Source organism: Oncorhynchus masou, chromosome 6 (genome assembly GCF_036934945.1).
Source record: "Oncorhynchus masou masou isolate Uvic2021 chromosome 6, UVic_Omas_1.1, whole genome shotgun sequence".
In the NCBI taxonomy this organism is placed as follows: Eukaryota; Metazoa; Chordata; class Actinopteri; order Salmoniformes; family Salmonidae; genus Oncorhynchus; species Oncorhynchus masou.
In genome coordinates this window covers 25620263-25637722 of record NC_088217.1, presented here as the reverse complement: position 1 = coordinate 25637722, position 17460 = coordinate 25620263, and the positions used below count along the sequence as shown (strand labels likewise).

Sequence of the window (17460 nt, the reverse complement as noted above, 5' to 3'; positions counted from 1 at the left end):
CTTTGATCACTCTGTATAGAATGAATAATTTTAACAGATTCTGGTCTGGTATACATTCAGAAGAGGGTGCTTATATCTTAGCCTTGGACAACCAGACTATAATAACAAAGCATTGGGCTTATCCTACTACTGTAGAAAGTCCTGTGCTCTACAGACATCACAAAGTACCGTGTAGACATCACAAAGACTATGTGTTCTGTATTTATGCACATACAGACATAATTAGATCTTTGTATAAGATTCCTCTATCTTCAAAAGGGACAAAAGGGACACCCCCCCCCCCAGGCAATTGTGCAATGTGTATGCCCTATAAAGCTGTTTATTCATCACATTTGCGTTCAAAATCAGTCAGTGGGGGTCCCCTGGGGAGCAGAAACTAGCGAAACATAGAGCTAAGTCCACTTCTGTATGTCAGTCCTAGTGATGGGAAAACATGGAACTAAAAACTGAAAACACATAACTCCTGAAGTCCTGACCTTGGCTGGGCCTCAAGTCCATTATCATGCCAATGCCTTCTGGGGTTTGAGTTCATCAAGGGCCTACATCTTGAGGTTCAAGATACCAGCACCATGGGGAGGCCAGCCTGAAATACCATTGGTATTTATATATGTAGGGGTGGGCTGTGAAACTGCAGCTGACCTCAGCTCTGTGAGTAGCAGGCTGGATATTGAGACTACCTAAGGTGCAGACAGAGAAGACAGACAGGGGTTAGGGCACCAGGCTTAAAGGAGCCTTAACCAGGAGCCTTTGGATTCCTTGTATTACATAGAGTACAGTGTTCTCAGAAATACATTGATACTCTTTCATAGTATGTAGAAAAAAACATTGGAACGATGGTGTAATGGCATTCGTCCTCCTGTGACGAGGAGTATGAGAGATCGGACCATTGCGCAGCGTGGTATGTGTTCATGATGTTTATTTACTGAACACTGAAATACAAAATATCAACGTGAAAAAAACATAAACAGCTCAGTCAGGTGCAAAACACACTAAACAGAAAATAATCACCCACAAAACACAGGTGGGAAAAGGCTACCAAAGTATGATTCTCAATCAGAGACAACAAACGACACCTGCCTCTGATTGAGAACCATACTGGGCCAAACTCATAGAAAAAAGAACATAGACTACCCACCCCAACTCACACCCTGACCAACCTAAAACAAAGACATAACAAATTAACTAAGGTCAGAACGTGACAGATGGGTTGAGATGGGTAGAAAATAGTATACTGTCAAATAAAATTTGGCAGACTTCTTTTATTTTTTATTTTTTTTTACAAATAACCATATAAATACTCAAATGAAAGTAGGTGTTTTGGGCTGTGTATTTGAAAATGCTCAAATACACAGAAAAAGTATTTTAAATACTAGATACTCAAGTACACATGTATTTGAACACAAGTCTGGTTGAACCAGGGTCTTTATTGTGTGTCTCATGTGCTGTGCCTGTTTCATGTGCTGTCTGTCTCATTTGTCGTGTTTGTCTCATGTTCTTTGGGTGTGTACAGTATTACTGATGTGCTGAAGGGTCAAGATCACAGACTTTCACCCTCGGAGCAATAAGTCCTAGCTGCACAAGGGAGCCTCAACTAGGGCCCCATTAGTAACTAATGAGCCTGAAGAGAGTGAATGAGCACCCAGTCAATAAAAGTACGTGTCCTCCTTTTCAATTTAGTGTACATGAGTTCTTTCAAACAGGTCAACTGTGGCAAAAGGAACTTGACAGGCTAGACTACGGAAAGTTTAGAATTTGTTGAATTATTTTTTCAGGTCATCTCCTCAAAACAAGGTACAATAATGATCACAGCCCAGTTCTGAAAACCTTATGCTAACATGAACACGGCTTACATTTTTTTGTTTTCTTGTAAAGAGAGCCTTCTACATACTTTATATACAGCTTCAGCAGAAATGCCTAAGAATTAACAAATTCCAGCTAGATGATTTGTGATTGTTTGTAAATTGTAGTACTTATTCATCAACTGTTTCCTGACTCATGTCTGTCTTCCTCAATATCTGAATGAATCATGTAATGTGACCAGTGTGATCGAAGAGAGCTGCTTGCCTTGATTAATAAGACCTTGAACAGCAGCAGGGTTATACCATATACTATAGACTAAATGGTAACACTTTACTTTGATAGACCCAAATAGATGGTTTGTAGATGTTAATTAGATGTTCAACTAACTGTCATCAAGATTTCCAACTATCCACTTACCCTAACCCTTATCCTAAATGCAACCCTAACCTTAACTCTTACCCTAACCCAGACCTTCTCAAATAGTGGGGCGCGCCCTCCTGGGGGGGCTCGAAGCGATGCCAGGGGGGGCACGTGTGACCCCGGGGAACATGGAGATAATGAGACAAACGTAAGTCTCCCGAAAGCTAAGACGAGAAAATATGACGAAGCGTATGTAGCACTTGGCTTCACTGTGACTACGGTGGGAGACGAGTAAAGACCGGTATGTTTACTGTGTCTAAAAATGTTGGCAGCGGACAGCATGAAGCCAAATACATTAAGGCGTCACTTAACGACATTACACCCCAATCACTCTGATAAGCCGCTTGAGGTTTTTCAGTGAAAACGTGCCGAATATTGCCAACAATTGTCCCGCTTTGTGAATGCTACTTCAGTAAACCAGCGAGCACTGTTAACATCCTATAAGGTGGCGTACCAAATTGCTCAGTGAAAAACCCCACTCCATAGCAGAGGAGCTGATACTGCCTGCAGCCACAGTGTCTCCTGACCCCTCCTGTCTCAGCCTCCAGTATTTATGCTGCAGTAGTTTGTGTCAGGGGGCTAGGGTCAGTTTGTTATATCTGGAGTACTTCTCCTGTCCTATTTGGTGTCCTGTGTGAATTTAAGTGTGCTCTCTCTAATTCTCTCTTTCTTTCTCCCTCTCGGATGACCTGAGCCCTAGGACCATGCCTCAGGACTACCTGACATGATGACTTCTTGCTGTCCCCAGTCCACCTGGCCGTGATGCTGCTCCAGTTTCAACTGTTCTGCCTTATTATTATTGGACCATGCTGGTCATTTATGAACATTTGAACATCTTGGCCATGTTCTGTTATAATCTCCACGCGGCACAGCCAGAAGAGGACTGGCCACCCCACATAGCCTGGTTCCTCTCTAGGTTTCTTCCTACGTTTTGGCCTTTCTAGGGAGTTTTTCCTAGCCACCGTGCTTCTACACCTGCATTGCTTGCTGTTTGGGGTTTTAGGCTGGGTTTCTGTACAGCACTTTGAGATATCAGCTGATGTACGAAGGGCTATATAAATACATTTGATTTGATTTGCTGTCACGAGGAAAAGTCTTGTCCCGAGTTTTTGAGCTCAGAGAGCATATAAGAATGTTTTCGGAGCAGGAGCACAAGAATGACCTCGCAGAAAGATTTTGTGATGAGAACTTCCTGGCAAAACTGGCCTACCTGAGTGACATATTTGGAAAGCTAAATGAACTAAATCTACAGCTTCAAGGGAAAGATAAACACCTCCCTCGGGTCACAGACAAGATTAGCCATTTCACTTGAACGCTTGCAATGTGGGGCAGGCGACCTGATGAAGGAAATACTGATTAATTTGAGAACCTGCATGAATTTGTTGGTACTACTGACTATGATGCCACCTCAGTGATTCCATATATTAAGGAGCATATTTCATCACTGATGGGATTCTTTAAAAAGTACTTCCCTGAAAACAGTTCCCAATATGACTGGGTGAGAGATCCTTTCAATGCACCAGCTCCAACTGGTTTCAGCTCTGCAGAGGAGGACCAGTTCCTTGATATGACGTCTGACTCAACATTGAGTTTGAGGTTCACATCACAGACACTGAGTGATTTCTGGCTGAGTGTAGAGAGGCAGTATCCACTCTTAGGGCAGAGGGCCATGGGCATTCTTCTTCCTTTTGCAACATCTTATCTTTGTGAGACTGGCTTCTCTGCTGTTGCTACACTGAAGACCAAGTACAGGTCCCAGCTAAACATTGAGCAGGAGCTGAGAGTTGCAGTATCATGCTTCAAACCCCGCTTTGAAAAGCTGTGCTCTGCAAAACGTGCTCATTGTAGCCATTAATCCTGACTGCCTCATTTTGATTTAAAAAAATCAGCACAAATTGTTTTATTCATTTTTGTTTTATAGGTCAAAGTGTTTCATATATTGTGCTCCTGAGTTAATGTTGCTGATCAATTTGAATTTATTATTATTTATTGATTATATTTTATTTTTCAGTATCAAATGATAACAAAATGTTTACAGTTTAAATAAGGGTTTAATTTGTTTTTAAATTTTGGTGCAAATTGGTGCACTTTAAGTCTTTTCTGTTACAGACTAAAAAACAATGTCAATAAAGTTATTCTTTGTTGTAAGTTGATCTATATTTCTTTCTTTTTTTTCTTTAATGTTAATAAGGATACAATGTTATGCAGAGGTGTACTTATAACAATTTTATAGACAAATGGTACTATTTACAGTCGAGTTGGGGGGCCCAAAATGTGTACTTCTTCCTAGGGGGGGCGTAACAGAAAATAATTTGAGAAGCACTGCTCTAACACAAACTGTAACCCAGCTAGTTGTTGTATCAAAAAAGTTGCAGTTAATAGTTTGTTGATAGCTTAAGAATATGTAGACCATCTATAGGGGAGTATCCAAATAAAGAGAAACCGATTTCATAAATTAAGTGCTGTATGTTTATTATTATGAAACCTTGAAGTGTTGAGGTAAATCAAGGGCACTGCAATGGGCAAGTGTTGGTTAGTTGGTGGATGGAGTCAATGAATGGTAGTAATGAATGGTAGTAGTAATTGCATCCATGTGTTGAAATACTGGCATGTATGTACAGCATGTAAAGCCTGGATGAAGTAAACATGTTTTCCTCCACCTTGAATTTCAATTTACAGAATGATTGAGTCTTTACACTTGAGGAAGGTGGGCAATGCTATGCATTTTCATACTATATGACATGTTGAACACACACACACACACACACACACACACACACACACACACACACACACACACACACACACACACACACACACACACACACACACACACACACACACACACACACACATATATACTCACACACACAAACCTGACAAAGAAGTTTTATAAAGTAAAAAATAGACCATAATTGATCATCTGATACATTTCAATTTGGCATCAATTTCAAATGTACATTTGATTGAAATTAAAATAATACAAAAAAACATAGATAGTTGTCAAAAGTGACCCATATAGCATTATAAATTAAGTAACACAAATCATTTTGGCTACGTCATTTTTAGGGTTACGTCACAAGATGACTGGTTGGACCGTGGACCCCTACTGTGCAGCCAGCGGCTTATGTTGCATCAAAGTAACTGGGGTTACGTCCTTAACAGCACTCTATTTCCTATTTAGTGCACTATTTTTTGAGCAGGGCACAGATGGCTCTGGTCAAAAGTAGTGCACGATATAGTGAATAGGTGCCATTTGGGATGCAATCTGGGTATTAAATCCTGGCGACAGCAAGATGAGATGGCATTATGAAACTTAGACATCAGAAAAAATACATAAAGACTATTTACCCACAGTGTCATATGTCTCTCATTCCATTAATGTCTTCTTATGATGGTTCTTGGAAATTCTTAGATAATGTTTACTGGACCCACAGGGTACTTGAAGCCTGCCAGACTAAAGTGATGGAAGCAACTGTGTTGCTAAGTCCCTGCTTCCTAACGCTTGGGGGGACATGGTTGTATTGTAGAATCAAATCAAATCAAGCTTTACAGCACATTTCAAACATGGAATGCAACACAATGTGATTCATAGGAAAAAAAATAAAAAACAATTTAAATAAAAACTGAAGTATTTACTACACAACAAACATGAGAGGATAAAAAACTAAAGAATAACAAATAAAAACTGAACAACTAAAAAGCACCCTAAGGAAAAGCAAACCTAAAAAGGTGTGTTTTAAGAGCAGTGGTAAGTACATTGGCTGGATGGCATGCCCATAGTTGTTTTTCACTTAGTAATTGGCTGGATTACAGTCATGTATAAATCCTTGCTTCAAATCAATGTCTGTGCTTGTGAATGACATGGTATTAAGGTCCTGTACTGTAAGAGGTGTGAACACACATGACCTTGTGGACTACAGCGGCTGCCTGAAACAGCGCCTGCCTGAAACAAAGCGGTACTGGTGCATCAAGTCTGGCACCAACTGGCTATTGAACAGCCAAGCAATAAGACTAACAAAATAGCTCCATGGACTATCTGAGTTAACCTTGCATCCTTATTTACCTTTTGATTTTGGTACTGTATGCACACGCACAGGGCCCTACACACACACACACACACACACACACACACACACACACACACACACACACACACACACACACACACACACACACACACACACACACACACACACACACACACACACACACACACACACACACACACACACACACACACACACACACACACACACACACACACACACACACACACTCCACCATCTGCTCACAAACACATAATATGCACATACATTTATACCGACTCTACACACACGCACACCCACTCACATACAAGCTGATGCTACTCTGTTTATGTTATATCCTGATGCCTAGTCACCTTACCACTATACATATCTACCTCCATCACTCCAGTATCCGTGCACTTTGTAAATATGGTATTGGCACTGACCCTGTATATATTCTTACTTAATTATTGTGTTATTCACATTTCTTGTGGTTTTTTAAATTTTGTTTTCTTTTAGTATTACATTGTTTTTGGTTATTGCATTGTTGGATTTTGAGTTTGAAGAAAGGCATTTCACTGTTCTTGTGCATGTGACATTAAAACTTGAAACTTTAACAGATGTGAAAAATGATCAGTATGGCAACCTGAGGGGAAAAATGTATGTGTTTTCTTTTGTATTATATTGGAAAATCTCAGGATATTGCATTCATAGACACAACTATTGTTATGCCTCTGGTGTGATAACACACTGAAACAAAGATCTTGAGCCAATACAAAAAAGATTCCCTTGCCTAACATTTGTTCATCCAGAATTGCTCAAATTTGCATGTACCCAGAATATCGTCTGATATGGACTCATGTGTGAACATGTAAGTTGTGACATACTGTCAGGATGAGTGCAGCCATAAATAATGGAGATAGCTGTTATTACTGCACTATACAATTGTAAAAAGTTTAAAGGACGATTGTCTATGATGATATCATCAACAATATTTAGAATAGAAATAACTGATTCGAAGGCCAGTGTTATAAAACCGTTTAATAAAAGAATTTTGTAATGCATCATAACAGAGTTACAAAAGAGTATTACAAAATACCTTAATCAGATCAGTTTCACGATAATTGTAATTGACAGTTTAACGACATAATTTCGCACCTTTCCACATCATATCATGTCTGTCATTTAATATACTAACTAAATAATTGGGGTGTTATTCGGACAATTATCAATTATCTTTATCTGTCAAATCCAAGGTGCTAATGGTTGGATAATTTATTTGTGTCCTGCAGGGAATTGAACTTCACTTAATTTGCTTCTGGAGTTCCATAAGATGTGGATTTCCATACATAGAGTTCCATAAGACCTTGTCTTTGAGGGATGATATGCTGCTTTTATGCCTTTGGTGAATTCCTGCAAAATTACCTCCAGAAGGACTGTCCTCTTAAATACTGACTTGACACATCTGAGGAGAATACTGCCAATGTTTCCTTCAGATGCCCAGAAACAGTCTACTACCTTGGATTCTCAATTCCTGCTGCTTATCCATTTTCTCTCATCAATTTCGGCTTGGTTGCTCAAATCCTGCTATCTTCGTTCCTGCTTAACTTTCTAAGTTGCTAATCAATGCTTGCTGTATGCACATTTAAAACAATTTAAAATAACCTTTAAAACATACCCCATTATTATATCGTCACCATCTACATAGTAGTCAGCTCACATCTTAAAGGTATTTGAAAAGAAAAGTATTTGAAAACTCACAGTGCAAATAACATTTATAAAAGTCCTATCCCAAAAATATGGCTACCATACACCACTAAGGTATATACAGTATAGGTAGAATAGCTGAGGTAAGAAATAAATTACCTCAATACAATCTGAGATCTGGAGAAAAAAAATACAAAATGAATACAATTTTTTATTTGCATATATTCCTCAAATATACAATACTTACGTATGGACTGTTTAATTGGGCACTGAAAATATCATATCAAAAGTACTATGTATCATGTTTTCAAATTAGCAAGTCATGTGTGCATCTCTAGCTCAACTACACCACTTCCCTTGTACTCAAGATTAAGAATGGAATCTGGGTTCAAAGGGCACTGTTCAGGAGTTTGCTGCTTCTGGTTGAGGGCCTTGTTGGTTTCTGGGCGACATAGCTGTTTTAGGCTCTGTGAAAGCAGGTCGTCGATAAAAACAGAAATCCAATAACATGCATTTCACAGTTCTGATCAAAGAAGAGTAATAAATCCAAACCATCAAAATTACATTTCTGTGTTTTTGCTAAATTTTTGGTAAGCCCAAAGTCATTAATGAAGTATAAATCCCTATTTCTATGGTTCGACGTTATTAGGTTGTAATCTTTGTAAATATTTTACCAAGCAATGTATGCCGGGGGCACTTTTGTATTCTCATGAATATTGTATCTAACCATTGTATCAACTACCACCATTGACAGTAGTCTTACCTGCCAGACTGTCAATTTGGACCGATAGACCTTCCAGATCATCCACAGTGGCACCAGAGCCACACAGGCGAGCCCCAGGAACCACCCCAATGCATATGCCCAGTCAGGGTACAAATAGGTTTTGTTGAACTTTAGGGGCTTATATTGTACCAAGGAAAAGATGAATGTACCCTGAAGAGAAACAAATAATAGCATAGGCATGTCATTCTATCATGAATTGTTAAGGATTTGTATTGTTCTTTAGGCATGTTGCATTAGATAATATACTTCATGTTAAAACCATAATATTACAGTTAATTCTTTTAATGTATATATTCCTTGAAGAAGGAATTTTTACAAAACAGTGAGCCAACCACTCACCAAACAGACTGTTGGGGTGACGTAAAGCCAACAGTACTTAATCACTGGCCAGGGACGATACCCAATCATATCTTCTATGTTGTCATAGAGACGATCCACTCCTGTAAATAAAAAGTATAACACAGAGTTTGGGTCGACTTCGTTTACACTTCAACAAATTCAGGAAATTCATTCATATGATTTTCAGTGAGTGTCAGTCTGAATTGTTAAATTCTTGCTCTGAATTTGCTCAAAGTGAAGCTTTTACGCGACACATATAAGGCCCTGCCCCGCCCCCCTTTCGGAAAAGCTGACCATGACTCCATTTTGCTGATCCCTGCCTACAGACAGAAACTAAAACAAGAAGCTCCCACGCTGAGGTCTGTCCAACGCTGGTCCGACCAAGCTGATTCCACACTCCAAGACTGCTTCCATCACGTGGACTGGGACATGTTTCGTATTGCGTCAGGCAACAACATTGACGAATACGCTGATTCGGTGTGCGAGTTCATTAGAACGTGCGTTGAAGATGACGTTCCCATAGCAATGATTAAAACATTCCCTAACCAGAAACCGTGGATTGATGGCAGCATTCGCGTGAAACTGAAAGCGCGAACCACTGCTTTTAATCAGAGCAAGGTGACTGGTAACATGACCGAATACAAACAGTGCAGCTATTCCCTCCGTAAGGCTATCAACCAAGCTAAGCGTCAGTATAGAGACAAAGTAGAATCTCAATTCAACGGCTCAGACATAAGAGGTATGTGGCAGGGTCTACAGTCAATCACGGACTACAAGATGAAATCCAGCTCAGTCACGGACCAGGATGTCTTGCTCCCAGGCAGACTAAATAACTTTTTTGCCGCTTTGAGGACAATACAGTGCCACTGACACGGCCTGCAACGGAAACATGCGGTCTCTTCTTCACTGCAGCCGAGGTGAGTAAAACATTTAAACGTGTTAACCCTCGCAAGGCTGCAGGCCCAGACGGCATCCCGAGCCACGCCCTCAGAGCATGCGCAGACCAGCTGGCTGGTGTGTTTACGGACATATTCAATCAATCCCTATACCAGTCTGCTGTTCCCACATGCTTCAAGAGGGCCACCATTGTTCCTGTTCCCAAGAAAGCTAAGGTAACTGAGCTAAACGACTACCGCCCCGTAGCACTCACTTCCGTCATCATGAAGTGCTTTGAGAGACTAGTCAAGGACCATATCACCTCCACCCTACCTGACACACTAGACCCACTCCAATTTGCTTACCGCCCAAATAGGTCCACAGACGACGCAATCTCAACCACACTGCACACTGCCCTAACCCATCTGGACAAGAGGAATACCTATGTGAGAATGCTGTTCATCGACTACAGCTCGGCATTTAACACCATAGTACCCTCTAAGCTCGTCATCAAGCTCGAGACCCTGGGTCTTGACCCCGCACTGTGCAACTGGGTACTGGACTTCCTGACGGGCCGCCCCCAGGTGGTGAGGGTAGGCAACAACATCTCCACCCCGCTGATCCTCAACACTGGGGCCCCACAAGGGTGCGTTCTGAGCCCTCTCCTGTACTCCCTGTTCAACTCAATCATCAAGTTTGCGGACGACACAACAGTGGTAGGCTTGATTACCAACAACGACGAGACGGCCTACAGGGAGGAGGTGAGGGCCCTCGGAGTGTGGTGTCAGGACAATAACCTTACACTCAACGTCATCAAAACTAAGGAGATGATTGTGGACTTCAGGAAACAGCAGAGGGAACACCCCCCTATCCACATCGATGGAACAGAAGTTTTAAGTTCCTCGGCATACACATCACAGACAAAATAAATTGGTCCACTCACACAGACAGCATCATGAAGAAGGCGCAGCGGAGCCTCTTCAACCTCAGGAGGCTGAAGAAATTCGGCTTGTCACCAAAAACACTCACAAACTTCTACAGATGCACAATCGAGAGCATCCTGGCGGGCTGTATCACCGCCTGGTACTGCAACTGCTCCGCCCACAACCGTAAGGCTCTCCAGAGGGTAGTGAGGTCTGCACAACGCATCACCGGGGGCAAACTACCTGCCCTCCAGGACACCTACACCACCCGATGCTACAGGAAGGCCATAAAGATCATCAAGGACAACACCCACCCGAGCCACTGCCTGTTCACCCCGCTATCATCCAGAAGGCGAGGTCAGTACAGGTGCATCAAAGCTGGGACCGAGACTGAAAAACAGCTTCTATCTCAAGGCCATCAGACTGTTAAACAACAACCACTAACATTGAGTGGCTGCTGCCAACACACTGACTCAACTCCAGCCACTTCAATAAGGGGAATTGATGGGAAAGGATGTAAAATATATCACTAGCCACTTTAAACAATGCTACCTAATATAATGTTTACATACCCTACATTATTCATCTCATATGTATACGTATATACTGTACTCTATCATCTACTGCATCCTTATGTAATACATGTATCACTAGTCACTTTAACTATGCCACTTTGTTTACATACTCATCTCATATGTATATACTGTACTCGATACCATCTACTGTATCTTGCCTATGCTGCTCTGTACCATCACTCATTCATATATCTTTATGTACATATTCTTTATCCCCTGACACTTGTGTATAAGACAGTAGTTTTGGAATTGTTAGTTAGATTACTTGTTGGTTATTACTGCATTGTCGGAACTAGAAGCACAAGCATTTCGCTACACTCACATTAACATCTGCTAACCATGTGTATGTGACAAATAAAATTAGATTTGATTTGATTTTAACCTCTTACATCTATGGGGGCGCTATTTCATTTTTGGATGAAAAACGTTCCCGTTTTAAACAAGATATTTTGTCACAAAAAGATGCTCGACTATGCATATAATTGATACCATTCGAAAGAAAACACTCTGACGTGTCCAGAAATACCAGGATATTCTCTGTGCGTGCCCTAGAACGTGAGCTTCAGGCAAAACCAAGATGAGATGGCATCCAGCAAATGACAAGGATTTTTGAGGCTCTGTTTTCCATTGTCTCCTTATATGGCTGTGAATGCGAGAGGAATGAGCCTGCCCTTTCTGTCGTTTCCCCAAGGTGTCTGCAGCATTGTGACGTATTTGTAGGCAGATCATTGGAAGATTGACCATAAGAGACCACATTTACCAGGTGTCCGCCCGGTGTCAAGCGCCGAAATTGGTGCGCAAAAGTCACCTGCCAGTATTTTTCCATGGAATACAGAGAGGAAAGCAAGCTTCCACGAACTGCATATCAATGAAGAGATATGTGAAAAAACACCTTGAGGATTGATTCCAAACAACGTTTGCCATGTTTCGGTCGATATTATGTAGTTAATCCGGAAAAAGTTTTACGTTGTAGGTGACTGAATTTTCGGTTCGTTTCGGTAGCCAGACGCAATGTAGAAAACGGAAAGATTTCTCCTACACACAGACGCTTTCAGGAAAAACTGCGCATTTGGTATGTAACTGAGAGTCTCCTCATTGAAAACATCAGAAGCTCTTCAAAGGTAAATGATTTTATTTATTTGGTTATCTGGTTTTTGTGAAAATGTTGCGTGCTAAATGCTACTCAAAATGCTATGCTAGCTTTGCATACTCTTACACAAATTAGTCAATTTCTATGGTTCAAAAGCATATTTTCAAAATCTGAGATGACAGTGTTGTTAAGAAAAGGCTAAGCTTGAGAGCAGACGCATTATTTTCATTTTATTTGCGATTTTCAGAAATCGTTAACGTTGCGTTATGCTAATGAGCCTGAGGCTTTAGTCACAAACCCGGATCCGGGATGGGGAGTTTCAAGAAGTTAAAGGTTTAACCTGAAACACAAGTATTTTATGACCAATCAAGGGTTCAGCTAGGATGATATTGTTGAAGTCGGAAGTTTACATACACTTAGGTTATAGTCATTAAAACTCCACAAATGTATTGTTAACATACTATAGTTTTGGCAAGTCGGTTAGGACATCTACTTTGTGCATGACACAAGTAAATTTTCCAACAATTGTTTACAGACAGATTATTTCACTTGTAATTCACTGTATCACAATTCCAGTGGGTCAGAAGTTTACATACACTAAGTTGACTGTGCCTTTAAACAGCTTGGAAAATTCCAGAAAATTATGTCATGGCTTTAGATGGTTCTGATAGGCTAATTGACATCATTTGGGTCAATTGGAGGTGTACCTCTGGATTTATTTCAAGGCCTACCTTCAAACTCAGTGCCTCTTTGCTTGACATCATTGGAAAATCAAAATAAATCAGCCAAGACCTCAGAATGAAAATGGTAGACCTCCACAAGTCTGGTTTATCCTTGAGAGCAATTGGCAAACGCCTGAAGGTACCAGGTTCATCTGTACAAACAATAGTACGCAAGTATAAACACCATGGGACACTGCAGCCATCATACTACTCGGGAAGGAGACGCGTTCTCTCTCCTAGAGATGAACGTACTTTGGTGCAAAAAGTGTGAATCAATCCCAGAACAACAGCAAAGGACCTTGTGAAGATGCTGGAGGAAACAGGTACAAAACTATAAATATCCACAGTAAAACGAGTCCTATATCAACATAACCTGAAAGGCCGCTCAGCAAGGAAGAAGCCACTGCTCCAAAACCACCATAAAAAAGCCAGACTTCGGTTTGCAATTGCACATGGGGACAAAAAATGTACTTTCTGGAGAAATGTCCTCTGGTCTGATGAAACAAAAAGAAATTGTTTGGAGGAAAAAGGGGGAGGCTTGTAAGCTGAAGAACACCATCGTAACCGTGAAGCACGGGGGTGGCAGCATCATGTTGTGTGGGTGTTTTGCTGCAGGAGGGACTGGTGCACTTCACAAAATAGATGGCTTCATGAGGTAGGAAATGTGGTTATATTGAAGCAACATCTCAAAACATCAGTCAGGAAGTTAAAGCTTGGTCGCAAATGTGTCTTCCAAATAGACAATGACCCCAAGCATACTTCCAAAGTTGTGGCAAAATGGCTTAAAGACAACAAAGTCAAAGCATTGGAGTGGCCATCATAAAGCCCTGACCTCAATCCTATAGAAAATTTGTGAGCAGAACTGAAAAAGGATGTGTGAGCAAGGAGGCCTACAAACCTGACTCAGTTACACCAACTCTGGCCAAAATTCACCCAACTTATTGTGGGAAGCTTGTGGAAGGCTACCTGAAATGTTTGACCCAAGTTAAACAATTTAAAGGCAATGCTGCCAAATACTAATTGAGTTTATGTAAACTTCTGACCCACTGGGAATGAAATAAATACAAGCTGAAATAAATCATTCTTTCTACTATTACTCTGACATTTCACAATTTTAAAACAAAATGGTGATATTTACTGACCTAAAACAGGGAATTTTTTACTCTGATTAAATGTCAGGAATTGTGAATAACTAAGTTTAAATGTATTTGGCTAAGGTGTATGTAAACTTGCGACTTCAACTGTAGGTAAGGACATATCGGGTAGATATATAATGTTCAGTCAAACTAATAGTTGTCTTCTCCATAATGAAGTATCATATCAATTATATTCCCATCATGAATCAAAGGTAAAAAAAAATATCTAGTCAGCACCCAAGGTGTTATAACACCTTTTGACAGGATTGCAGCAGATCTGACATAACTTTTGACAACATTTCTGGATACGTTCCTACCTGCTGCATCGGGTGTGTCAGGAAAGGCCGGGGGCCATATGTATTAAGATTCTCAGACTAGGAGTGCTGATTTCGGATCCGTTTAGCCTTTTAGATCAAAATGAATATGATTACACGAACAGGGGGGACCTGATCCTAGTGCAGCACTCATACGCTGAGACACTTGATACATACGGCCAAGATGTCACCTTTCAGTCCATAGTATTCCTATACGTTGTCCAGTAAGAGGTCAGGAGACCCATCCTCAGGTGTTCCTGTCTCCTTCCCTCTCATTAGAATACTTCTAGGATCTACAGTATTGACCCTAACACGCACCTCATTCCTACAGAAACACTTTGTAGCGTCAGCATACCATGTCACTTGGTTAGAACCTTCATAACAATGTTTGAATCTTTACTACAGTTATCTCATTTACCAGCTATCCATGTGAACAAAGTCTCATAACATGTTGCTTCACTTGATATTAATATTAATTGTATTATATTAGGTGCACACTGGGGGTGGTTTCTTTTTCTGGCACACAGTTGCCTGCCATCTTTGTAAATTACCCCCAGAGACATACACGGTCTGGCTGTGAACACACTGAAACAGAATACTTCCCATGCCAGCAGACTGCCTTCAATATTTCAAATTGAGTGAAAGATGAATGTCTGGAGTCAGTTTGAGGGCAATGTTAGTAAATAAATGTTATTTAAATAACACCATTACCTCTCTGAAAGATAAACTTGGATTGACTATACTAAAACAATGAACAAGATTATTTCATGACCCACACTCCCAAAGCCCAAGGGAGAGGGGCTATCCATGTTTCACGACCAATGACAGTTTATTTCCATAAAGCAATAAACATGTTCAAAGTTAGTCAAACGGACACAATTTGCAATAGCATGCCATGACTTGCATTGTTATGTTTATCTTAAAAGTAGTATCTTATAAAAGCGTTCAAGATTACATAATTGCACATCATCACTCTGCACCTGAGTGAAAATGACCCTAATGAAACCTTATGTTAAACCCATGTGGATCTAAAGGTTTTCTTGTGCGTTTGCGCTTATTTAGTCTGTCAATGGTTAAGGCTTTTCTGTTTTGCAATCAAAGCCTATAAGTAGCTGTGACAGCAGACATCCTTTTTCAAGAGAGCGGGATGCCATCAAGCTTATATCCTCAATGGGGAAAGTATTATACACAGCTGACAAATGTGATGGACAGAACAAAGGTGTCAAGTCAAAGAGCACATAAAGATTAAATCTAAGCAGAGGCAATGTCTAGAATTTGACTGACTAAGGACTAAGAGGGTGAAATCAAGAGGTCATATAGAAGACCTACTGTATATCCAGTCATTGTTTGAATAGTGTTATTGAATAGGCTTGCGAAACAAGTGTACAATTATTTCACAAAAGTCTGAATTAAACACCTGGGACTTTAAACCACTGAAAACCCACAAAGAACATCAGAGGAACTGCACTTTAGAAGTCCTTATAAGAGATTTAAGAATCAACTTGATTGAATATCTGTTTTGGCTTCTGTGCCTCTTGCTTTAAAATTACTTAGGCCACTTACTGAGTGATTATTTAGAAAGAATAGTATATCAACTGAGCAAAATGTAAGATAATTTGGCATTTGAAAGTGATATACAGTATTATTCAAAGACAATGTAGACTGCACTTACGCAAGTGCTATCATGGGACCAAATAATATTGCATGACATTTGAGCAGCGTTCCGAGATGCTCAACCTTCTGGTCTGTCTACATGTGACAAAAAATGCAAATGCAAAAAATGAGGGAACTTGGAGGCACACGTTTAGATAGACGTATACACAACATTCTTAATCCAAAATAATTCAAATCCGTCTTAGAAAGCCAAAATATTTCAACATAAATTCATTCCTCTCTTAGGATAAATCATAACCCAAAACAGGAACTGAATGGACGAATAACTAACTCCTGAAGAGAAATAACTCCTTATTTCACTGTTATCACCAGAGAATCTTGAGGACTTACCATAAATCCAACCGATTGCTATTGACTGGCAGACGGAGAGCAGAAGGAGATTGTTGCCACTGCACACGTAATGGTCAAAAAGTTGTAGAAAATATAAGCCTCCCTGCAACAGAGAACAGACATGATCGTACAGTGTGAAACTATGACTAATCGTGTAATCAGATGATACACTGGTATCATCTGATCACAAAACGTTAATCAAAGATACATGATATAGGGTATGTGATTCAATAGAAAAATAGTAACCAATAGTATGTATAGTACCATGAAGACTTTAGATGTTAGCCTTTCTCACAGAGTGTGAGAATAAAATATTCATATACCCCCAGGAAAGCAGCTTAACACGTTTCAACTTCTTGTAAAGGGGTGGGGGGGCCCTATCAGCGGTCTCACTAGACTGGTATACTAAGACAGTGTTGAGACATTGGCAAGTTCAGGACATAACTTTGTTCCAGTGCTTGACAACTATAGACTAGAAAAACACAGCCAGAATGAAGGGAGAAAAAGACTGAAGACTTGTGTAGTGAGACACTCACCTCTGTGACCAGAAGGAGTCCCAGGAAGAAGCAGACAGAGCAGAGACAAAGCAGCAGCAGCTCTCGACGGTACCCCCTTCGAAACACGGTGGGGAACATGTCTGTCACAGAGGTCATCAGGCACTCCAGACTGACAAACTGTGACCAGGAGCAGAGAGGGGCCAAGTCATTCTCTACTCCTACTCTCAAAGTTGCATGAACAACAT

The 17460-nt window shown here is 40.5% G+C and overlaps 1 protein-coding gene across 4 annotated transcripts in view; it reads right to left on the bottom strand.

The window, feature by feature from the left end:
- Positions 1–7271: 7271 nt before the first annotated feature.
- Positions 7272–17460, bottom strand: part of LOC135541753 (sodium- and chloride-dependent GABA transporter 2-like) — a 32497-nt gene continuing 22308 nt past the window's right edge. For all 4 annotated transcript variants that reach the window (XM_064968094.1, XM_064968093.1, XM_064968095.1 and 1 more), the window contains 5 exons: positions 17255–17392; positions 16719–16821; positions 9079–9179; positions 8719–8889; positions 7272–8422 (listed from right to left, as the gene is read on the bottom strand). In XM_064968094.1, coding sequence (XP_064824166.1) covers positions 8276–8422; positions 8719–8889; positions 9079–9179; positions 16719–16821; positions 17255–17392 — 660 coding nt within the window. In that variant the 3' untranslated portion in view covers positions 7272–8275. The remainder of the gene's footprint in view (positions 8423–8718; positions 8890–9078; positions 9180–16718; positions 16822–17254; positions 17393–17460) is intronic.